Source organism: Prionailurus viverrinus, chromosome B4 (genome assembly GCF_022837055.1).
Source record: "Prionailurus viverrinus isolate Anna chromosome B4, UM_Priviv_1.0, whole genome shotgun sequence".
In the NCBI taxonomy this organism is placed as follows: Eukaryota; Metazoa; Chordata; class Mammalia; order Carnivora; family Felidae; genus Prionailurus; species Prionailurus viverrinus.
In genome coordinates, this window is record NC_062567.1 from 52689659 (window position 1) to 52714615 (window position 24957).

At 37.1% G+C, this 24957-nt stretch overlaps 1 protein-coding gene across 1 annotated transcript; it reads left to right on the plus strand.

Moving 5' to 3' along the window:
* The first annotated feature begins 1437 nt into the window (after positions 1-1437).
* Positions 1438-24275, plus strand: CMAS (cytidine monophosphate N-acetylneuraminic acid synthetase). Its single transcript, XM_047867754.1, has 8 exons — positions 1438-1792; positions 9125-9267; positions 9414-9569; positions 14791-14924; positions 16634-16728; positions 17096-17267; positions 18064-18217; positions 23686-24275. Exons 1-8 carry the CDS (start codon positions 1533-1535, stop codon positions 23874-23876), a joined length of 1305 nt encoding a protein of 434 aa, XP_047723710.1. The 5' UTR covers positions 1438-1532; the 3' UTR covers positions 23877-24275.
* Positions 24276-24957: the final 682 nt, after the last annotated feature.

Sequence of the window (24957 nt, forward strand, 5' to 3'; positions counted from 1 at the left end):
TGTAGCACCTTCTCCCAGAACCAGTCCCTGGAAGGGTTAGTCCATCAGCCACCTCACAGCCAAAGAGAAGTGAAGTTTCCAGTGCCCCTCCTAAGACTTAAAACACTAGAGGCTTGTTGTCTCCCTTTCAGAAAGAGTCAAGACCTGAGAAGCACAAAGGCCTTTTTACCCCCCTTGATAAGAAACAGCAATACCACTTCCCATTCCTTCTGGATACATTAGTCTCTATGAGACAAGGAGATTCTTTGTATTTCTAGATTCAGGCTTGCAAAGTGGTGAAAAACAAAATGTGTGTTAGGTCAGAAACACTTTCCCAAAAATCTGTAAAAAAGAGATTGTGTGTGCATGTGTATACATGGTTTTGAACTTCTTGGTGGATTAAGAGGCTTAAATGATACCATCGGGGCTCTTTCTCTCTTCTCCCTGCATGTTTTGGCCCTGCTTTCTTCTGTGTGAACATCTGTCTCTCAGCCCATTTCAGAACAGCAACCCCCCCACTCTCCCTCCCTCATCCTGCCCTGAGGAGTCAGAGTTATAGTGTTCTTAGTACCCGAAAACTCAGCAAGAGAAAAATCCTTTCCTCTCCAGAGTCTCTGGGAAGGATTCCAATGGGCTCTGCTTGGTCACATGCCCCTCCCTAGACCACAGCTAAGTCAGGCAGATGAGATACTATATTGACCAGCTCAGGTCACACACCCATGGCTGCAATGCAGAGGATGTGAGTGAAAGCCCCGCCAGATAATGCAAGTAACAGTGTGTAAAAGGAAAAGATGTTTAGCAGACAAAACAAAAAATAACAACAACCAAAAACACCAAGAATAGGTTGTTACTACATTGCACGGGAATAGTCAAGGTTGATTTCCAAGCTTTTGATACTAGATGTTTAGTGATGATGATAGAAAATGCAGAGGTAGGAGCAGTTTGAGCCTATATGGAGAGTTGAGGTTTTTTTTTTTTTTTAATTTTTTTTTTTTGTTTGTTTGTTTTTTGAGAGTTGAGGTTTTAGACGTTGAATTTAAGGTGCCTGTGGGACATTCGGATGAGGTGATCTCTTGGAAATAAAGAGTCAGGAACACAGAAAGATATATGTTTAAAACGTAATTTTAAAATACAAGATTGATTTGTGTCAGGGTGCATCTTAATGCGCAGCGGGAAACCCTTTACAATTCTTAAGTGGGGAAGTTCTTTAGCAATAAATCTATAATCTATGTTGCCTATTTTAGACACCTCTGTATAGTATCAACCCCCTCCCTCTAGAAGCTGAACTTCTTTGCGGTTATCTCTCAACTCTCACCGCCTGGCGTGTGTTTGGGGTCGCCCTGCCAGAGCCTCCTTGGCCTGTGGATCCAGGCGAGGTGGCCCCGGACCACAATTCCCGGCATGCCTCGCGAGGGGCGGCCCCTGGCGGAGGCGGGGCCAGGAACAGCCACCCCCGCGAGTTGTCGGGCGGGGAGATCGGGCGGCGCCGAGCTGAGGTAGCGAGAGAAGAGCTCCCGGATGTGGAGAAGCTGGGGAGAAGGCGTGGGAGGAAGATGGACTCGGTGGAGAAGGGGGCCGCCACCTCCGTCTCCAACCCGCGGGGGCGGCCCTCCCGGGGCCGGCCGCCGAAGCTGCAGCGCAACTCCCGCGGAGGCCAGGGCCGAGGTGTGGAGAAGCCCCCGCACCTGGCGGCCCTAATTCTGGCCCGGGGCGGCAGCAAGGGCATCCCCCTGAAGAACATTAAGCACCTGGCGGGGGTCCCGCTTATTGGCTGGGTCCTGCGTGCGGCCCTGGACTCGGGGGTCTTCCAGAGGTGCGCATGTGCGAGAGTGGGCGGCGCGGCCTGGGCGGGGGTCGGGACGGGGAGCCGGGCCGCTGGCAGAGCTGGGGCTCCCAGGGCAATTGTTATTAGAAGGGGTGTGCAAGATCCGGGCTGTCTGGGCCCCGGTTGAGAGCCCAGGGAGGAAGTGCTCCAGCTTCTTCCTTGTTCCGTAGCTGCTAATAGTCTTGACCTGGGACAGTTCCTGTCCCTGCCCTTGAGAATACCTTGCGTAAAAGGGGAGATTTTCCCTTTTCAACCGTGTCCGCCGCCCTGGTTGACTCACAGGGTAAAGGAGGCCACCCCTATGAAACGTCTGCGGTAATATGTGAACTCTTGTACACAGAGGCCATTGGGGTTCCCCTGGTGCTCAGCCTCTGATAACCACTTGGTGCCGATCGATTAGGGAGGCATCGGGTTCATGAATGGAGTGAGGTGTCAAGGCTTTCGAGTTTAAAGCTCAGCTTGGAGATCTCTTTCTGACCTTTGAAAAATACTCCAAGCTATGTGCCTGTGAGTCAGCACAATCTAAAAAGCTACCTACATTTGTACATAGGTAAGAGATAGTGAGAAAACGTACAGCAGGCTGTTTTATGATATGCTTCTAAATGGTTTTTATCATATCTTTGGAACCTCTCTGCCCTAAAGACAGTTTTAATTGTTCACCATTCAGAGCCATTACCATATGCCATTTTGGTCAGGAGTTACAAGCTGATGTCATTCATAAAAGAAGATAGAATTCAGTGTCAGGAATGAGTTTACACATAGTAACTTCACGCTAATTGTGCTTCAGTTTGTTACCGTGGAAAGTAAATTATTTTAACTTCTTGATGCCTGGGTTTTTGGTCTTTAAAGAGATGATTGTTTTTGGAGCAAATTAATTGCCCACATTAATATGTGGGTAAATGATTTTCATTAAACTAGTCTTGTTTAAAAAAAGATACTCCCAAAGTAAGAATTTACAAATTTTCTTAATGTTTTAATCCAAACGAAGCCCTGGGTGGAGCAAGGTAAATAGGGGCAGGCACCCAGATGATAACACTAATGTAGTAGTGTAGTAGGAGGTGTGCAAAGCAGAGATAGGAAGGACTTGGGGATTTGGTTCAATTCAGGAAACATTTACTGAGCCCTAATTTCTGCCGTAGACACCTAAGGAAACACCAAGATGAAGTGACATGGTTCTTGTCATTGGGGAGCTCACAGGCTTTGGACATTTTCTCATCCCTACAAAGAGTGCACACTGGGGGAAAAAAAGAGGACTGAGAGAGGGTGCATCCAGACAAGACAACAGTGATATGCCATTTCTGTGCAATGAAGTAGAGATCAAAACTTACATTCACAGTAGATTAAGAACAAAACTCATTTACAACTCTTAGGTAGCATGTCAGGAAACTCCTTTCAACCTGGCTTAACAAAAGGTAAGGCTTGTTTCAGGTACAATGAGATTCAAAGGCAAAGAACGATTTATTCATTCAGCAAATATTTATTGACTACCTACAGTAACAGGCACTGTTCTGTGTCCTTAACCAGAGGTTGTAACACTAGCAGCAGTGGGTTCAGTCCCTAGTCTCAAGGAGCTTGCGTTATAATGAGAAACAGGCGGTATACAAACAATATATACTATATTGGGTGTCGATAAATAGTTTCAAGACAAATCAAGCAAGGTAAGGGAATGGTGCCAGTGCCCTCCATCACCAGAATCTTCTATTTCTTGGTTCTTCTGGGTAGGCTCTCCCTTTATGGTGTCAGGTGGCTATGCTGAGTACCGCAAAACAACTTGGCGCGGAAGAACTTGTTCGAACTCTAGTATGGTTTCTAGCAGCTTAAGGCCATGTTCCTAGGATGATCCCAGCCCCCCAACCCCCTTAAGATGGCTGAGAAAACTCAGTGCTGCCAGGAGAATTTACTGTTTGTTCCAGGGACAACCTGGTGACAGGCAGGGAGCCTCTGAACCCCCTCTCAGAACGATTACTTTAGAAAGTTTTCAGTTACAGCCCTCTTCACCATGCTTCAGAATGTAAATCTACCATCCAAAACTGTTTCCTCAAGGACCTGAGAGCTATCTCTTTGAAATGCAAACATCCCAGTAGGTAACTCTCACTCCCTCCCAGTCCCTGTGGGAAAATTAAGGGCCTAAATTTGATGGGCACCTTGCTTCAATTTGCACCTTGCTGCCCATCCTAAAGTTAGAAGTGTGCTTCTGATCTGGATAAGCACCAGTTGACAAATCCAGATGGTCTAGTCACAAGGACTGACCTCCTTTAGCCCCGACACGATACCTTTGCCTTAACACACCCGCCTTTAAGAAGTCTCCAGCCTTTGTTTGGGAGGAATTTGAGTTAGTGTATGCCATCGTTAACAAATTAAACCTGACCTTATCTGCATTAGTGTCCAGCTTTGTCTATCCCCTTATTTTACTGTTCCTATCCTTCCAGGTTTCAGTCCAGCCGAAAACAGCTGCCCTCTTTGCAGCTTTAAAGTCTCTTTGGGTCATCCTTGAGCCAGTCACTTTGGCTAAAACAACGCTTGTATTGGTACAGTTTAGTGGCCCCTTCCACTCTTGGAGCCGGTGATGGAGCGCCCCCTAAAGCACCATGTGACAGTTTCATCAAGAGAGAAATTGGAATATGATCACCAAAGGGCAATAGATGGTGGGAGTCAAAACCCAACAGATAGCCATTATAGCAGACATAGGGGATTTTGCTACGAAATTATTGGAAATATATGTATATATTAAGCAGCGATTTTCCTGTTTCCATTTATTAAAATGCATTTGTACAAAACTCCATGAAAGAATAAATGATTCCTGAGAACTTTTTCTGTACCAGTTTTATGTAATACATCTAGACTAGAGTATAATCATCTTGACAATAGGAATGGTATTTTATACTTCCAGCCACCTATGGTATCTGCTACTGTACTAGTAATAGAATTTGAAGACATAAAACCAGTATTTTCCTTAACCAGCAAAATGAGCATAATCTGACTCCTGCCTTCTCAAACTTACAATACTATATAATAATGTGATTTTACTGTTTAGTTCACATAGCTGTCTGCTATGTGGCATCATTTCTAGGGATCTGGAAAGTTTAAAAAGGTAATAAAATGGAATAGCACTACTTCCTTACTGAAGCTTTTGCTGATCCCCTCAATGGAAAGCAACTGTGCCTTTGTTTTCTGCACATAGCAGCATTGTTCATACCTTCTTTAGTGCGTGCACTATTGCAGCAAAGTACAGTCGTAGACCCTAGATTTGAATTCCTAGCTTCACCACATGTTAACTGGAACTTTGGGTAAATCACTTAACATCTGTGCCTCAGTTTCCTCATTTGCAAAATGGACTTAATTATCTGCCTCATAGGCTTGCTGAGGGAATTAAATGAGGTAGTGGTATACACCGCCCTTAGAATAGTGTCTCTATATAGTGTGTGATCCATCCTTGACGTTTTCCCCTTGTATGGAGGGTTTTTACAATCTTCAACTCTTCCATGAGCCACAGTTACCTTACTTGTAAAATGAGAAAGTTGTAATTATCTTCAGAATTCTTCCTAATACTAGCATGCTTTGACCTTGAAGAATTAATGGAATTGTGGCTTTATTCTATTTCAGGGGTCCACCCAACTTTTCCTGTAAAGGGCCACATGGTAAATAATTTAGGCTTTGCAGGTTGAATGGTCTCTGTTGCTCAGTTCTGCTATTGTGTGTTGTGGAAATAGCCATAAATTACATAAGTGAATGAACATAGCTGTATTCCATTAAAAGTTTATTAACAGAAGTAGGCAGGCTGTGAGCCAGATTTGGCCTGGGCTGACCCTTTCTTTAACAGGTTGAAGAGTTTCTTGTGAGCAGGCACTCATTTGTCTTGGTATGCTTAATGTATTAGAACCTCAATTAAAATGTGTTAATTTGGATTTAATTGATTTATTCTAAAGCTACAGTCTCAAGTTTGGAGCAACGTTGCTGCCCCTGACCTCTACTTTCTTTGACAAATATTTACCCTAGGAAGGAATTGAAGAAAATTATAGCTGCCTGATTGTGTTTTTCAGGGCTGGAAGACGCTTTGGAGATTATTTTGTTCAAAACCATGATGTAGTAATTGAGGTAGATTTTTCTGGCCTGCGCAGAGTCAAAGTTAACGATACTTTCCAAGTTACTAACTTTGCATACAAATTTGGATAATTAGCAGTTGAGGAAAATGCTGAGATAATTTTTCAGTTAGTAAAAAGTTATTGTTTGAGATGAGTTTATAAGAGCCTGATTTTCAACAGTGGTCCAGTGCTGTGTTAGTAAACCTCAGAATAAATAGATTTTGTAAATGTTGCCTAACATACTTGGGAAAAAAACAAACATGAAGTTTCATTTCTAGGGTGTGGATTTATGATTAATGACAGGCCTGTGCTGTAGTGTCCATGAAATGGCAGTTTATGATTTGAAATAATGTACGTAGGCTTCAGGGTTGATATTCCTGTTCATCCTGTTAGATGTTGTATGACTTCATTTGAGGCTAAAGCCATTAGCATTAGGCTTTGACATTTACTCTGTACTGGTTTTAAATTTTATTAGGCCTCTTTATTCACTTGCTCATTCTTTCTTTTTTGCTGTCCTTCTTCTGATTCCCTTAAACCAAAAGAAAATTATCTGCTTACGTAGTCCCTTTAATAAATGATGATCATTGTATTTTAAGTCTACATGTGCGATGCTATTTTCATACATACAGATTAGACATTTGGACCTTTGAAGTTGTAAAGGCAGAACTTCAGTTTCCCTTTCCAACAGAGCCAGTGTGAGGATTAAATGAGACTATGTAGGGGCGCCTGGGTGGCTCAGTCGGTTAAGCGTCCCCACTCCACGCTGACAGCGTTGAGCCTGCTTGGATTCTCTCTCTCCCTCTCTCTCTCTGCCCCTCCCCCACTCATGCTCTCTCTCAAAATAAATAAACATGAAAAAAAATGAGACCATGTAGATGTTCCTTTATTACCATTCCTATTTTATTATACCAAAGAGCTAACATTTATGAAATATTTATTGTGTGTGTTGTGGTTTGTATTAATTGTCATAACAACCATATGAGGTAATTACTATTATTATCACCTTTTTTTTTTTTATATCGCCTGCATTTTAGTGAAAATCGAGGCTGAGGGAGATTATGGGTTTTACCTAAGGTCATACAGCTAACATGGTAGAGTCAGGATTTGAACCCATTCCTTCAGATCCCATGCTATTGACCATTTCTTGTTTAATTTATTAACAAATATAGATTGAGCATGTTATGTATCAGGCACTATAAAAACACTTTGTAAGAATAAAGCATTGTAGAGAGGTTGGTCATTGCTTTCTTCTCTTTCCCTGATGGTTTAAAGGGAATTTGAGTACTGTGTTGGCTGCTGTCTCTACCGATAGGTTGAGAACTGAAAGTTTCTTAAGAAAATGGACTGTTATCTCCTGTGTCCAAAATAGGACCTGAAACATAGTAGACACTCAGTAAGCATTTAATGAATGAAGAAATGAATGAATGATAAAAGGAAGAAAAGAAAAACAAGCAAACCTCTTCCAAAACCTCTACCATTTTTAATTTATATTTTAAGCATTTCAAAAATATCATTGGAGTCTGTGGTGTTGAATTTTCATTACAGAAAATCAGAATAAAGTAAACAACTTTAGTGATCTATTTCAATTAGTGACATAAATTAGATTTCTTTTGCTTGTTCACTTCTTACTGTATTTACCATCTTATTTTACCTTCACCTTCTCTAATTTAAAACTAGGTTTTCATTGGTACTTTGTTATATACTTTTGACTGTGACATTTCTTCAGGAGAAATCTGCCTTCAAATATTTCAGATTTGAATATGCATTTGGGAGATGCACAGAGTGACATCAGTAAATGTGAGACACCTGACCCCTAGCCAGTGGCTCATCTTGTTTACTAGGCTAAAGGGAATAACTGATATTAATAAGTGAAATCTGGAGATGTTAGAAATTTTTCTTTAGTTTCTCACTTTCTTTTCACTCTTGACAATTGAGGACAGACATTTGAAACATGCAGTTCTTCTTACCCCCAGTAGATGTTGAGTGAAGGTGATAAAAGAAAAATAAATGCATATGCCAAAGACTGTAAGTCGTTAAACTATATTTGTTTCGTTTTAATGTTTATTTAATTTTGTGTGAGAGAATGAGCAGGGGAGGGGCAGAGAGAGAGTGGGGAGCAGCAGATCCGAAGCAAGATCTGTGCTGACAACAGAGAGCCCGAACTCATGAACCATGAGATTGTGACCTGAGCCTAAGTCACACAACTGACTGAGCCACCCAGGCGCCCCCATTAAACTATCTTTGTATAAGATCACTATTAAAAACATTGTGGCTAGATTAATATTCACATCTTTTGTTTCTAGCAAAGGAAATTTGTAAAGGTCCAGGATACTTAACTTCAATAGAGACTAGCACATTTCCCCAAAGTAGCATTTTACCCCTAGTCATCATCTTACAAAGTTTAAATGGGGAACTGTGTAAGAAGTGGTTAAAGGAGCAGTTAAGTTAAACTTCCCAGAGTCCATCGAGTCATGTTCCCATGTCTGTAATTGTTGTCAATGGGTATAACTCAGTTGATTGTGTATTCCTATTTTTACAGTATACCCATTGTTAGTTGGCAAAACAAGAGAGTTGGATTGCCTGATTATTTTGAGCCTAGACTTGGGCCTTTAGTTGCTTCTAAGCTTGAAATGTTTTCAGCTTCAATGTTTGGCAAAGCCAAATCCATTTTTTTCTTAGCAAGTATATTAAAATCCTTCACCAAATAATTTGGATTTGAATGAGGAATAAGAAGAAGGATCTTCTTTATTTCCTTTAGATTTGAACTTTACCACTACTGTTTTACTTAATATACCAGTAGCCTTAAAAATACCAAATATCACTTTTTTCCAATTTTATAAAACTAAATCTAGGGCTACATACATAACATTTATTTAAATGATATGCATAATACAAATATAAATATTTCTATATGTAAGCAAATATTTCCATTAGCGACATAAATTTTGCTTTTACTGTTCACTTTTTACTGTCTTTACCATCTTCTCATCCTACCTTCACCTTCTCTATGTTAAAACTAGATACTTCATTTTTATTCAGACATTTAAAGTTTATATACAAAATACTTTATAATTCTTTAAATTTTATAATACTTCAGCTCTGCAATTATTTTTTGATGGCATAAAAACTACTCTCATATTACGTAAGCTGTATTTTGGGGTTGCAGAGCTCCTTTTTATCTTTAGTGGTTTCTTTTAATGATTTGGCTTTTTATATTTATTTTTTAATATCCATACAGTGTGTGGGTTTCAACAGACCATGATGAAATTGAGAATGTGGCCAAACAATTTGGTGCCCAAGTTCATCGAAGAAGTTCTGAAGTTTCAAAAGACAGTTCTACCTCACTAGATGCCATCATAGAATTTCTTAATTATCATAATGGTATGAATTTGATAGTTTATTCAAGATGTTATGTAATTTCTAACTTGCTAATTGTTTCATAAGACTTGTTTTCACATTTGAATTTAAGATCTTTTATTTCTCGCAAAGAACTTTGATGTTCTTTTCATTTGTTTTGTCTTTTTAAGAGGTTGACATTGTGGGAAATATTCAAGCAACTTCTCCGTGTTTACATCCCACTGACCTTCAAAAAGTTGCAGAAATGATTCGAGAAGAAGGATACGATTCTGTTTTCTCTGTTGTGCGACGCCATCAGTTTCGATGGAGTGAAATTCAGAAAGGAGGTAATCTGTCATATCAGTCCTTATTTTAGCTTTTATGGAGAATCAGCTTTTTCATAGGTAAATAATCCTTAGGCAGGAGGGGAGCAGTAAAAGAGACCACGTGATTCTTAACTGTAATAGGCAATGACATTTATAATCAGTTCTAAGTCTTGTGATTATTGAAACAAGACAGACCAAATTCTTTGCTTTAACTTTTTATAAATGGACGTTTTAACACTATTTGCCTTTTGAGGCAGGCAGGCATGTCATTTTTTTTCTAGATGTGAAATAATTCTTTGTCCTAGACTTGCTTGGTAAATTCCTAAATTATATTAGAATCATGGGAATAGAAATCAACCAAAAAGTTCTGGAGGACCTTAAGAATGAATTGTAGAATTACTTCTCAAAATATGTAACTCCTGTATAAGAAGAGTTCCATAGTATTTAGCTGGAGCCAGATTTCTAGCTAGATAAACTAGTAAAATATGCAATAAAGAATAGGATGAACAACAAATAGGGAAGTGTTGGAACATGCGTAAGGAAAGGCAGTGTGATTTCTGTTAGGTGCCCTGACATTTGTTGAATATAGGAAAGCTGGCCTAATTGTCTCTAACATGTGTAGCTTAAAGGAGATAGTAAGGAAGATGCAGTGAAACTGGAGACAGTGCAAAAACAGAGCAATCAAGAGGATAAAGAAGGACTGAAAATAAGACTCTTCTATCTCAACATATGAATGTTATCCAAACCAATAAAATGTACCAGTAATATACTTACTGATTGACTTCATTCAGTATATGTTTATTGAGTATCTTCTCTGTGCCAGGTTCTATGTTAAGTTATATGTATAAAACTTTGAACTTATTTACCAAATCTCATAAATTCTTACTTCTTTTTTTAAAAAATATTTTTCTTTATTTATTTTGAGGTTGGGGAGGGGTAGAGAGAGAATCCCAAGCAGGTTCCACACCATCAGCACAAAGCCCAATGCAGGGCTCGATCTCACAAAATGTGAGATCATGACCTGAACCAAAATCAAGAGTCGGATGCTTAACTGACTGAGCCACCCAGGTGGCCCAGAAGTTCTTATTTCTGAGGAAATAATTTCTAGGAAGAATCTATTAAAGCTTTAAAACAAGTTTTTGAAGCAAATCAAGGAAGCCCAATGTTAAACTGAATATTCAGATCCATATGCTATATGATTAAAGAAGTTCAAGAAATATGTACATTAAATAGATGACAAAGCCATATAAAATATATCCATAAGTATTTTTAAGAAAATTAGAAATGTTTGAATAAATATCTTTTAACACTGAGACGTGAATGTTAGGGATAAGAGCTTTGTCTTTGTCATATATTTTCCTAGAACCACTGTAAAACAGAATGCTATTAAGAACAAGGATTCTAACCTAAAATGGTATTTCTTATGATTCTGTTCTTATGTTCCTTGTTTATTAAATCACTACTACTAAACATGCTCCTGGATTAATCAATATTTGAAAAATCCTTCTATTTCATATTGTATAACTTTTTGTAATCTTTTTTTGTTGTTATCATGCTAGAACCTTACCATCTAATATAGTAGCCTCTCATACTGTCAGCACTTGAGTGTGGTTAGTCCAAATTGAGATATGCATTAAGTGTAAAATACATACTAGATTTCTAGGATTAGTATGAAATAAGCATATGCAACATCTCATTAATAATTCTTATATTAATTACATGTTAAAAAACATTTTAGATACATAGGGCTAAATTAAATATACTATTACAGTTAATTTCACTTGCTTCTTTTTACTCTTTTTAAACTGTAGCCATTAGAAAATTTAAAATTATATATGCGGCTCACACTATATTTCTATTCAACATCACTCTTCTAGAGATTACACTTTGTACCCTCAGTTTGTTATAGCCTGCCTGAATTTGTATTTTCACAAATAATTAAAAACCTTACAAAAGTAAATTTCTATTTAGCCCCTGCTGTTTTGTACTATTATTGTTACATATAATTCTCTATATATTATAACTGCACAATACATTGTGGTTGTATTTATTTTAAGCAATTACTGGTATTTTAAAAATTATTTTAAAATTATCATTTACCTCCACCTGCATATTTATCTTTCTCTGTTATTCTTCATTTCTTTCTACTTATCTCTGCTTCTATCTTACAGTGTATACCTGTTAGTAACAACTTCTTTCAGCTTTTGTTTGTCGAAAGATGTCTATAATTCATCCTTATGTTAAAAGGGTACTTTCATTGAATATAAAATTTTGATTTACCTTTTTCACTTCAGCATTTTAAGATTGCACTTGTAAGATGTTATCCTTTTGAAGATGCATCTTTAACGTTTCATTATTTCCTACCATCCATTGTTTCTTTTAAGATATCAGCTGTTTTTCTGATCATTGTTTCTCTAAATATAATGTCTTTTTTCCCTTTTTTCCCTTTCCCCTGCTTTTAAGATTTTCTCTGTGTCTTAATTTTTCAGAGTTGACTCCCAATTTGTATTGCTGTGGGGTGTGTGTGTGTGTGTGTGTGTGTGTGTATCCTGTTTAGAATTCTTTAACCTTCTCAGGTTTATAGGTTAATATCTGTCATCAGTTTGCAAAAATTCTGCGCCGTTATCTCTCCAAATATGTCTTCTGCCACATTTTCTCTCTCCTTTCTTTCTGGGACCCAGATTTAAGTGTATTTTAAACAATTTTAAGCCTGTCTCTCACAGTCTGTTCTGTATCATTTGTTGATTTTCTCTCTGTGCTTCATGTTAAGTAATTTATGTTGACATATTTGAGTTCATTGATCATTTCTTCTGACTTATGTAGTACACTGTAAATCCTGTCCAGTGAATTATTTCAGATATATGTTTATAGAATGTACATTGGAGTTATTTTTTAGAGATTACATTCTCAGTTGAAATTCTCCATCTTTTTTTGTTTTTCAATCTTTTCCTCTAATACCGTTAACATATTTATGATGTTTATTTGAAAATCCTCAATTGCAGGTTCCAACATCTGAGTCATTTATAGTTCTGTTTCTATAACTGTTTTTCTCTAATTATGGCTAATGTATTTGTGCCTCTTCATCATGACTCAAATTTTGTCATATGCCTGACATAGAGACTAGAGTACAGTTGACCCTTGAGCAACACAAGTTTGAATTGCACAGGTCCACTTATATACAGATATTTTCCAATAAATACAGTACAGTACTGTAAATGTATTTTCTCTTCCTTATGAGTTTCTTAATAGCATTTTCTTTTCTCTAGCTTATTTTAACAGTACATAAACAGAATATGGGTTAATTGACTCTTTATGTTATTGGTACAGCTTCTGGTAAACAGTAAGCTCTTAGAGCTAAGTTTTGGGAGAATCAAAAGTTGTATGTGGATTTTCAATCATGTGGGGGGTTGGTGCCCCAGCCCCGGCATTGTTCAAAGGTCAACTGAATATATTATTTTCCTCCAAAAGGACACACCCTTTCTTCTATCAGGCAGATGGAATATGGAGCTAGTCACTTTGATCCAGTTAGGAGTTGTGCTGGATTCAAATTTTAATTTCCCTTTACCTCTTAGTGCAGGTATCTTGCCAGGAGATAGATCTTGTATGTATTGCTAGTAATAACCCCATGCTAACAGGACCTTAGGATCTAAGCACCACAAAACCTCTAAGCCCAGCCTTGCAACCCATCCCTAGCTTCTTGTGCTGCAGTACACTCAGCAGAAGTCCTGTAGGGGAGTAATTGGGTAGGAAGAACTAGCTCTGTGTTTGGGATCCTACAGAAGACAATCTGTGATTCTAGTCCAAAGGGCCATGACAAACCTCTGGGTTCTCCTTACCCCAGTAGAGCTCCTATGCTTATGCCAAACTTGATCTTTCTCACTTCTTCAGAGTCCGCAAACATCCCTAGGGAGAAAACAGCCACTGATCCTTGTTCACTTAAGAAAGACTTGCCCCTCTCATTGCTTTTCTTCAGACTGCCACTTGAATTCTCTAGTCTGTTTATTGCCTGTCTCCACCACCAGACTGCACACTCCAAGAGAGGAGAGGGAGCCATATTCATTGCTATTTATACGCTGCCTATAAAACTATACTATATGTAGCTAGCTATCCAATGTATATTTGCTGAATACTTTTCATAGATTATATCAAACACTGATGGGGTAGAATTGAACAGAGGATGGTTTAGTTAAGGAAGTAAGTGGAAGTTGTTTCTAAAAGCCGTTACACAGATAATGACAGCCAAAAGTAAAGAAAGATTCTGAGGAATCACCAGCATTAAACTCACAATCATGATGCATATCATTACACATCCATAAACACAGTTTTGGGAAAAATACAGTGAAAAAGCAAGAAGATCCCTATTTCCCAGTACTGAGGGCTCCATCTGTTACATCATGTTATAATCACTGCTGTTGATATTGCTGAGCCTTCATTACCAAGGATAAGAATAAGTAAATAGTATTTATTATTATGTTTAGTATATTTTTTAACTCTGGTAAGAGTAATATACAAACATTTTTATCAGCATAAAAGTATTAATAATTTAATGAGGAAATCTTCAGTTTTCTATAATAATTCTATGAAAGTAATTTCTCAACCACATTATATAAACACATACATTGTATTTCTATAGAAGCAAATAATGAGAAATAGATTAAAGCACTCAAATATTAAATAAGGATATTTTATGGCAAGTTCAGCCCTTTTGAAGCTACCTTAAGGTTGCCTTGATGTCCTCCCAGAATATTATATTAGTTTTTTTTTCTTAAATCTTTATTTATTTTTGAGAGAGAGGGAGAGAGAAAATCCCAAATAGACTCTGTGCTGTGAGTGCAGAGCCCGATGCAGGGCTCGAACTCAGGAACTGTGAGATCATGACCTGAGCCAAAACCACGAGTCAGATGCTTAACTGAGCCACCTGGGTGCCCCCCAGAAAATTTTATTTGTATAAATGCCTTAAAACCTCAATTATTCAGAGTTCATTTATAAAATACTTTATTTTTCTATGATTAGATAATAAGTAGTATAAAGTAATTATAATTATTACGTATTGCTTAATAATTATCAAATATAATTAGCAAAGATAAATCATCATTATTAGAGATTTTGTTCCTTTAAAAAATCTATTTAGCTATTTATCAAGATAGAAAAATATTTTACATTTTCAGGTTTTTTTTTTAATTACTAAATGAATATTCAGTATTCAAAGGAATGTAGACTTACTATAGCTTTTTGCTTTTAGTTCGTGAAGTGACTGAGCCTCTGAATTTGAATCCAGCTAAACGACCTCGTCGACAAGACTGGGATGGAGAATTATATGAAAATGGCTCATTTTATTTTGCTAAAAGACATTTGATAGAGATGGGTTATTTACAGGTTTGTGCCTTCATTTTGCAAAGATCTTTTAAATCATTTTGTATGTATACCTCCTCAGTTCTAAGGAAGAATTACGGCACAGTTCATAAAGAAAAGTATCAATCCCCAGAGGAAAGGAAATAACCGATAAGATTTATCTGAGGCATTTATCCTGTAGGTTTACACTAAAGTAATCTTTGGAGTCCATTCAGTAGATATGCAAGGAATTCCGCTACAACTGAGAAATGAATCAAATATTAAATGTTGTATATGTGTCCCGACTTTCATTTTATTCCATTCAAACTCTGTTTTTAATCTATGATTTGGTTACTGTCACATTGGTTGTACAGTTGAATAAAAATCTATTGCTTTCAAAAAGAGACAAAACAAAAAATATATTAGATATGGAAGTGCACCAACCTGGGTGTCAGGAAAGCCAGATTATAGTTCTCTCTTTAACTGTGTGGCTTTGAGTGTACATTTTAATCTGTTCTGAGTCTCATTGCTCTCATTTTAAAATAAAGGGTTGGGAACGTCTCTCATATCTTTAGAGCCTACATGGTTACATCATATACCATTTGTTCCTTTTAGTTAATAGCAGTTATTTATTCAGCACTTACTGTGTGCCAAGGACTATACCAAACACTTTATATAGGTTATCTCATTTAATCTCCATAGCACTGGAATAGAGTAGACATTCCTGCCCAGTTTTACAGAGGAGGGAATGGCTGCTTGGAAAAGGAAGTACTTGGCTCAGGGCATAAATAGGTAGTAAGTGGTACTATTGGGATTTGGATTCAGGTCCTTATGTTACTCAAAATCAGCATTTAAAAAACTCTCTACTCTCTGTAGTAAAAATTCCAATGTGACTCATGCTCTGAGGTAAAAGTATTTTTAACAGTCTCCTGGCAGTATCTAAGCAAACTGTAGACTGTTTAGTTAAGTTTGAGTACTCAGGAAAATTAGGTTTGACACAGGTAGTTATCACCCTTTCCAAACTCTTTGCTAAGGGGACTGTGTTTTGACCCTTTCCTAAAAGGTAGAGAACAATGAAGTATCTCATCATCATAAGATTTATGAAGAGACTGAGAATTCTAAAAAATGAAATTTCCCGGTAATTGATTTTGACATTCAAAATATCACAGTCATAGGAAAGGCCTCCCTCCTTGCCCCCAGATCCCAGAATTAGGAAACTGTCCCTCCCTTTGCCCACGTGTGATCCAGACAGTTATTGTCTACCCTCCCTGTAGTTCAGGGATCTAAGACAATTCTGTACAATAGATACTACAGTTCTTTTTCTTCCATTGTCTTGCCACTCAGTTGCAAATTGGAACATAAGTTCTGAGAACATTTATGCTGCTTTTGGATGATGACAGGAGAGACTGTCAGAAAAACGGGATACAGTTAGGGGGTTTCTAGAAAATTCCTCATGGTCAGAATATTGGAAGATGGGTATTTCTGCTTTATTCAGTCTTAAAATAGAAATCTACTTAAAGAAAAATGGGAAGCTTGCACTGTGTACATAGAATTTGAACAATATTATAGTGTATAAATATATAGGAAACAAAAAGCTTTTCCCTGAAAACAGTTATTTATTGTAAGTCACTGATTTCACTGGGTTTATTTTTGTCAGTATCATAGAAATGAATTCATTGTTCTAATTAGAAGAAACTTTCTGATATGGTGAACGAATGTTAAAACAGTACTCATGGCATTTATACTATCTTTAGGGTGGAAAAATGGCATACTACGAAATGCGAGCTGAGCACAGTGTGGACATAGATGTGGATATTGACTGGCCTATTGCAGAACAGAGAGTATTAAGGTAAAAACAAGACTTGCATAGCCTTTGCACTGGACCCTGACATATTTTTAGTAGATACATTGAGTTGTGCTTCTAGACACTAATTTCTGATACTCCAGACATTTTAGGATCTTTGCAATTAGTTTGTTCATGTGAGGAAGACCTACACGTAAAGTATACTTATAGTTGGCTTATTCAGTAACTTGAGAAACACATGGTCTGGTTAGACCACTGTACTCAAAGTTCTTGCACTAGAAGCTGAAGTGTACATGTGAAGGGTAATGTTTGAATGAATGGGAATGGTTACTACATTTACTGGTATTAGCCAGTTGAGAGGGAGTAATTAGTATTGTACTTGTACTCAGAGGTCTATTTTGGTTTCTTTTAGATATGGCTATTTTGGCAAAGAGAAGCTTAAGGAGATAAAACTTTTGGTTTGCAATATTGATGGATGTCTCACCAATGGCCACATTTATGTATCAGGAGACCAAAAAGAAATAATATCTTATGATGTAAAAGATGCTATTGGGATAAGTTTATTAAAGAAAAGTGGTATTGAGGTATGTGCTCCCTGAATATAGTGATGTTTTTTAAGATGATGATTCAGGGTCAAAGAACGTGTGAGGGAAATAAGAGATTTAAATTTTTAGTATTATCTATTAAAATATCTGAAATTTAGCCTTCACATGACTAGAAAATTATCATACTTTTAGATGAATAAAATTAGAAATTTGTCAATCAACAAATAATATTTCTTATTTATTCAGTAAGTATAAACATATTATTTTTAAATAGGAGCTATCTAGTAATTCCCATAGGATCTTTCACTAAAAAAAAATTCAGAAAAAGTAAGTTATCAGCATTAAAAAAAAAAAGCAAATATCTTTGTGGATTTTTAAGATGTAACCTATTCTTATGATTGATAAATTTGAATTCAAAATAATTTAATATTTAGTATATTTGTAAAAATGAAAGCTAAAATAGTTTCTAGTAAGATTTACTAGAAATCTTTCATATGTGTTCCTAAGCAGCACAAGAGACAAGTTATAGACTTTCCTCTGGGTAAATCGAATTATAGGAGAATCTTAAATTAGTGTCAGACAATGTATGTTATATTTTTTTAACCAACAGATAGGATCCTTTCCACTGTAAACAGTATCTTTATTAGACTATTAGAAATACAATGTTGTAAAGATTCATCATTTTAAAATATCTGTTGATTTTACTTAATTGGTCTTTCAGGAGACTACTCATTTGTGACTTGTATTATTTACCTGGTGTTATTTTATTATGAAATAGTTGATTTCTTTTTTTTCTCATTTTGCCCTCCTTTCTCTCTTTCTTTTTTCTTTTAAGGTGAGGTTAATCTCAGAAAGGGCCTGTTCAAAGCAGACACTCTCTTCCTTAAAACTGGATTGCAAAATGGAAGTCAATGTACCAGACAAGCTAGCAGTTCTGGATGAATGGAGAAAAGAAATGGGACTGTGCTGGAAAGAAGTGGCGTATCTTGGTTGGTGTCTTACTATTCAGCCATGATAAAGTGGGCTAGGGGTTTGTTTTTTGGGGTTTTTTTTGTTTTTTTGTGTGTGGTTTTTTTTTTTGTTTTTTTTTTAGAAATAGAGAAATAATGGGGTGCCTGGGTGGCTCAGTTGGTTAAATGTCCAACTTTGACTCAGGTCATGATCTTGCGGTTCACGAGTTTGAGCCCCGTGTCTGGCTCTGTGCTGACAGCTCAGAGCCTGGAGCCTGCTTCGAATTCTGTGTCTTCCTCTCTCTCTGCCCCTCCCTGCTCATGCTCTGTCTCTCTCTTTCTCTCAAAAGTAAAGAAACTTAAAAAAACTTTAAAGAAATAAAGAACTAAGAAAGAAAATTCCCAAGATTGGCATAGTTGTAGAGAAATAGGAACTCTCTTACACTACCAAGGAAAGCATTAAATTGGGACACTCTTGGGGCGCCTGGGTGGCTCAGTCGGTTAAGCGTCTGACCTCGGCTCAGGTCATGATCTCACGGTCCGTGAGTTCGAGCCCTGTGTCGGGCTCTGTGCTGACAGCTCAGAGCCTGGAGCCTACTTCCGATTCTGTGTCTCCCTCTCTCTCTGACCCCCATTCATGCTCTGTCTCTCTCTGTCTCAAAAATAAATAAACATTAAAAAAATTTTTTTTAATTGGGACAATCTTTCTAGAGGTTTGTTTGATAGTATATATCAAGTGTATCCTAGTAGAATGATTACTAGCACATGCTTTGGAGTCAGACCACACTGCTGACTAGTCAGTTTTGGTAAAGTAAGCCTTAACTTCCTCACCTGCAAACTGGAAATGCCAAGAGTACCTATGTCATAGATCTATTATTGTAAGAACCAATGAGATAATCTGAGTAAAGTACTTATCAGATTCCTAACATAGGAATATGAGATACCTATCCTATCCTAACATATAGAATACCATGGATAAGTTTTGCTCTTTTAAAATATATCTACTGTTAACCCTTAAATTCCAAATCTAGGAAGGAAATTGAACAAATGTGCCAATAGTGGAGGAAAAAAAAACCCACTTAAATACCCTGCAAAAAATAGAATATGCACAAAATGAAATAGTGCATAATGCAAATGGATATGATGAGATGTCACAAGATTTTCACTTTGGCATTTATTAAATATACCATGTGCAGGCTTGATTGGTTGCTGGGACTTACTGCTTACAGAGCATGCAGTCAAATGTCTAATTTTAGATATTACTGATGACAAGTTATTAAAATACATATAACATAAGCCATGTAAGAAATAAATATTTACAAGGGTAATATGGGCCTCTAAAGAAGAAACACAGAAATGCTGTGGGAGCATGTTATCTGAGGACTTCAGGAATGGCCTTTGAAGCACATGTGACAATTCAGTGGAGAAGAATACTACAGAATCCTTGATAGAAAATGATCCAGTTTTTGTAAGAAGAAAACAATTTTAGTGGAACGTATAACAGATTCTAGATATACTTATTATCTGCATGACCTTAAGTGAGGTTCTCTAAGCCTTGGTTTTCCTGTTTATAATATATAATATATAATATTATAATACAAATCAAACTTTATAAGGCCATTGGGAAGAAAATTGAAGATAATATAGAATTCCTATTATAGTACCTGCAGATAGTAATAACAGTGTGTATCATTTATGTGAGTAAATTGTGGAATTATATATGTGATAATATAGTGATTATCCATAAATACTGGTAAGTAGGATGATACTGATTTGTTTTATGCCTTTATTTTAAAAAAATGTTACTACCAAGAAAATGCATTACTTATGTAACATTAAAAAAAAAACTACAAAAAACAGAGGTTAGAAAACAAGAAAACAGAGAATGGACTCCAAATTTTAATTTTAAAATCACTATTTTAGGGGCGCCTGGGTGGCGCAGTCGGTTAAGCGTCCGACTTCAGCCAGGTCACGATCTCGCGGTCCGTGAGTTCGAGCCCCGCGTCAGGCTCTGGGCTGATGGCTCGGAGCCTGGAGCCTGTTTCCTATTCTGTGTCTCCCTCTCTCTCTGCCCCTCCCCCGTTCATGCTCTGTCTCTCTCTGTCCCCCCAAAAAATAAATAAAACGTTGAAAAAAAATTTTTTAAATCACTATTTTAAATATCAGTGATTTAAAATCACTATTTTATTTTTTTTTTATTTTTTTTTTTTAATGAAATTTATTGACAAATTGGTTTCCATACAACACCCAGTGCTCATCCCAAATGGTGCCCTCCTCAATACCCATCACCCACCCTCTCCTCCCTCCCACCCCCCATCAACCCTCAGTTTGTCCTCAGTTTTTAAGTCTCTTATGCTTTGGCTCTCTCCCATTCTAACCTCTTTTTTTTTTTTTTTCCTTCCCCTCCCCCATGGGTTCCTGTGAAGTTTCTCAGGATCCACATAAGAGTGAAACCATATGGTATCTGTCTTTCTCTGTATGGCTTATTTCACTTAGCATCACACTCTCCAGTTCCATCCACGTTGCTACAAAAGGCCATATTTCATTTTTTCTCATTGCCACGTAATATTCCATTGTGTATATAAACCACAATTTCTTGATCCATTCATCAGTTGATGGACATTTAGGCTCTTTCCATAATTTGGCTATTGTTGAGAGTGCTGCTATGAACATTGGGGTACAAGTGGCCCTATGCATCAGTGCTCCTGTATCCCTTGGATAAATTCCTAGCAGTGCTATTGCTGGGTCATAGGGTAGGTCTATTTTTAATTTTCTGAGGAACCTCCACACTGCTTTCCAGAGCGGCTGCACCAATTTGCATTCCCACCAACAGTGCAAGAGGGTTCCCGTTTCTCCACATCCTCTCCAGCATCTATAGTCTCCTGATTTGTTCATTTTGGCCACTCTGACTGGCGTGAGGTGATACCTGAGTGTGGTTTTGATTTGTATTTCCCTGATAAGGAGCGACGCTGAACATCTTTTCATGTGCCTGTTGGCCATCCAGATGTCTTCTTTAGAGAAGTGTCTATTCATGTTTTCTGCCCATTTCTTCACTGGGTTATTTGTTTTTCGGGTGTGGAGTTTGGTGAGCTCTTTATAGATTTTGGATACTAGCCCTTTGTCCGATATGTCATTTGCGAATATCTTTTCCCATTCCGTTGGTTGCCTTTTAGTTTTGTTGGTTGTTTCCTTTGCTGTGCAGAAGCTTTTGATCTTCATAAGGTCCCAGTAATTCACTTTTGCTTTTAATTCCCTTGCCTTTGGGGATGTGTCGAGTAAGAGATTGCTACGGCTGAGGTCAGAGAGGTCTTTTCCTGCTTTCTCCTCTAAGGTTTTGATGGTTTCCTGTCTCACATTTAGGTCCTTTATCCATTTTGAGTTTATTTTTGTGGATGGTGTGAGAAAGTGGTCTAGTTTCAACCTTCTGCATGTTGCTGTCCAGTTCTCCCAGCACCATTTGTTAAAGAGGCTGTCTTTTTTCCATTGGACGTTCTTTCCTGCTTTGTCAAAGATGAGTTGGCCATACGTTTGTGGGTCTAGTTCTGGGGTTTCTATTCTATTCCATTGGTCTATGTGTCTGTTTTGGTGCCAATACCATGCTGTCTTGATGATGACAGCTTTGTAGTAGAGGCTAAAGTCTGGGATTGTGATGTCTCCTGCTTTGGTCTTCTTCTTCAAAATTCCTTTGGCTATTCGGGGCCTTTTGTGGTTCCATATGAATTTTAGGATTGCTTGTTCTAGTTTTGAGAAGAATGCTGGTGCAATTTTGATTGGGATTGCATTGAATGTGTAGATAGCTTTGGGTAGTATTGACATTTTGACAATATTTATTTTTCCAATCCATGAGCAGGGAATGTCTTTCCATTTCTTTAAATCTTCTTCAATTTCCTTCATAAGCTTTCTATAATTTTCAGCATACAGATCCTTTACATCTTTGGTTAGATTTATTCCTAGGTATTTTATGCTTCTTGGTGCAATTGTGAATGGGATCAGTTTCTTTATTTGTCTTTCTGTTGCTTCATTGTTAGTGTATAAGAATGCAACTGATTTCTGTACATTGTAAAATCACTATTTTAAATCACTATTTTAAAAGCACTATTTTGTATGGGTCACATAAATGTATAGAAACTTATTCCTTAAAAATAACAACACTTATATAAGTAAATTTTAATAAATACATCTTTGTTTGAAGGGTTACACTATGCAAAGAAATGCGAACTTTAATTTTCATCATCTTTCAGTGAAAAAATTCAGATTTCAACATATTTAATAACTTTTAAAATTTCAGTAGATAAATGTGGAACAGATTTAAAACAAGTACACTCTTTTTTAACCAGCATTTTATTAGTGTAGTTGGATGTAGCAATAATTATATTCAGAATGGTGAATCTAACGTACTGGGAGCCTGTGAAATTCATCCTGTCAATACAAAAGAAAGGGAGAGAGAAGAGCAGGCAGGTTGAGAAAGGATGTAGTTTTGTCAGTGTGATGGTAATTCTTCGACAAATGAGTGAAGAGGGTACCTGGGTGGCTCAGTCGGTTAAGCGTCCGACTTAGGCTCAGGTCATGATCTCATGGTCCAGGGGTTCAAGCCCTGCGTCGGGCTCTGTGCTGACAGCTCAGAGCCTGGAGCCTGCCTCGGATTCTGTGTCTCCCTCTCTTTCTGCTCCTCCCCCACTCATGCTCATCTCTCTGTCTCAAAAATAAATAAACATTTTTTTTTAAATTTAAAAAATGAGTGATGTACAAATCAGAGGGAACTATTATAGATTAAAAGTATGTAAAAATACATATCAACAAAATGCAGTATGTGGACTTTGGCTTCCGACTGAAATAAATCAACTATAAGAAAATTTGAGACAACTGGGGATATTTGAACACATACCAAGTTACTAGATGATACTAAGGAATTGTTAATATTGTTAGTTTGATGATACTTTTTAAAAATGTATACTTTTTGATGTATGATGTCACTTTTTAAAAATATATACTTATCTGTTAGATATATACTTATGTATTAGAGATAGATGCTGAAGAGTTTTGGGGTAAAACATGATGTCTAGGAATTCCTTAGCCCTCTCTCTCTAAAAACGAAGGAGTGGAGAAAAGAGAAAAATATTGATAAATAATCCAAAACATCGAAAAGTATTCCACATGAACTTGGGGTTCTTGCATGTGTTTAAGATTCTTTTAAATAAAAAATTTAATTCATAATTTGTATATAGAATTTCTAGTAATTCTAATATGCATGGCAATCAGAAATTATAGGCCATTCTTTTTTTAACAGGTAAGAGTTTATTTTGAAGTGCTTAGGAAAAACCTTAGACCTCAATTACGCTTGTAAATACTTGAACATATTTGTTCCACCGCACCCATGGTATTCTTACATGAGTGCTTGAGGTCTTATTTAAGTTACCAGAAGTACTTACTGGTTGCTTTTTTGCGTTAACAGAAAGAGTATTCTTTGTCTCCTTGAATATTCAACCGGTGTTTCTTTTACTCAATAGGAAATGAAGTGTCTGATGAGGAGTGCCTGAAGAAAGTGGGCCTAAGTGGCGTGCCCGCTGATGCCTGTTCCACCGCCCAGAAGGCTGTTGGATATATTTGCAAATGTAATGGTGGCCGCGGTGCCCTCCGAGAGTTTGCAGAGCACATTTTCCTACTAATGGAAAAGGTTATTAACTCATGCCAAAAATAGAAATTACTGTAATGTTAGGAAAGAAAGTATACAGCCTTCTTCAGCCACTTTTATTTTTGATTAAGTACAATTCCATGTTGTAATGTTACAGAGAGTGTGATTTGAACTGTGATGTATCTTAATATATTTTAAAGCAAATTGTCACTCCAAAACATTCTGAAATAATTGTGCTCTACTTTTCTCCTTATGCAAGATAATTATTTAGAGATTAATACAATCTTTCTCAGATTTTTAGTAAATGCAAGTAAGAATATCATCAAAATTGACTTTGTATTGTACCCTGTAAAACTGTGTGTTTGTGTGCTTTTAATGATGCTGAGATTTTATTTATTTGGGGACAGTGTGTCTGGTAAGACATGCCCTTCTATTAATTAATAAAATTACATTTCACAAACTTGATGAAAACTGTCTTGTTGCTATAGAGGAGACTTGCCAAATATTCCATGATTTCCTTTAAACACTGACCGTGCAATCAGCACGAGAAACAAGCCACTAAACACCTGACATAAAGCATCTGATCGTACTTTAGGTATGTATACGTATAGTGTGCACTACATGCAAATAGAGATATCCAAAAAAATTCATATATTTGTGAAGATTGTATATTGGTTTGGAGTAAACCATTTGCAGTTACCTCTGAGGTCAGGATCATTTTATATACAAAATTTGACTATCACCACAATTTTACAGCCACCACAAAGTACTGTCCTATCTGCTTAAATTCCAAAAGTGAGGCGTCATCTCATAAATGTGGACTTTTACCTAATAAACACTAACCACTTCCTGTGGAACATTTACATCTATTTACCCTGTAAAAAGAATTCAATTCTGGCAAGAAGCAAGTCATTCAAGCCAAGTCACACAGGAAGCTCTTTTCTTCTGTCAGGACTGGGTGTATTTGTACAGTTCAGAGTCTGACCTTACAGGCCAGACGTTGTTGGGAGAAAAAATGAGCCTCTTCTACCCTAATTTCCATTGTATCTTGTGCCGGTTTTTTCTCCCGTCTTTCTGGCTTTTCCACTGCTGACTTTATTTTCTCCTCTCCCCTTAAATGTACATATTCTCAAAGATTCTAGCCCCA

Coding starts and splice junctions, on each gene's coding strand:
- CMAS (XM_047867754.1), top strand. CDS start 1,533: ATGGACTCGGTGGAGAAGGGGGCCGCCACCTCCGTCTCCAACCCGCGG. Junction 9,570..14,790: donor GAGTGAAATTCAGAAAGGAG/GTAATCTGTCAT, acceptor TTTTGCTTTTAG/TTCGTGAAGTGACTGAGCCT. Junction 16,729..17,095: donor GCAGAACAGAGAGTATTAAG/GTAAAAACAAGA, acceptor GGTTTCTTTTAG/ATATGGCTATTTTGGCAAAG.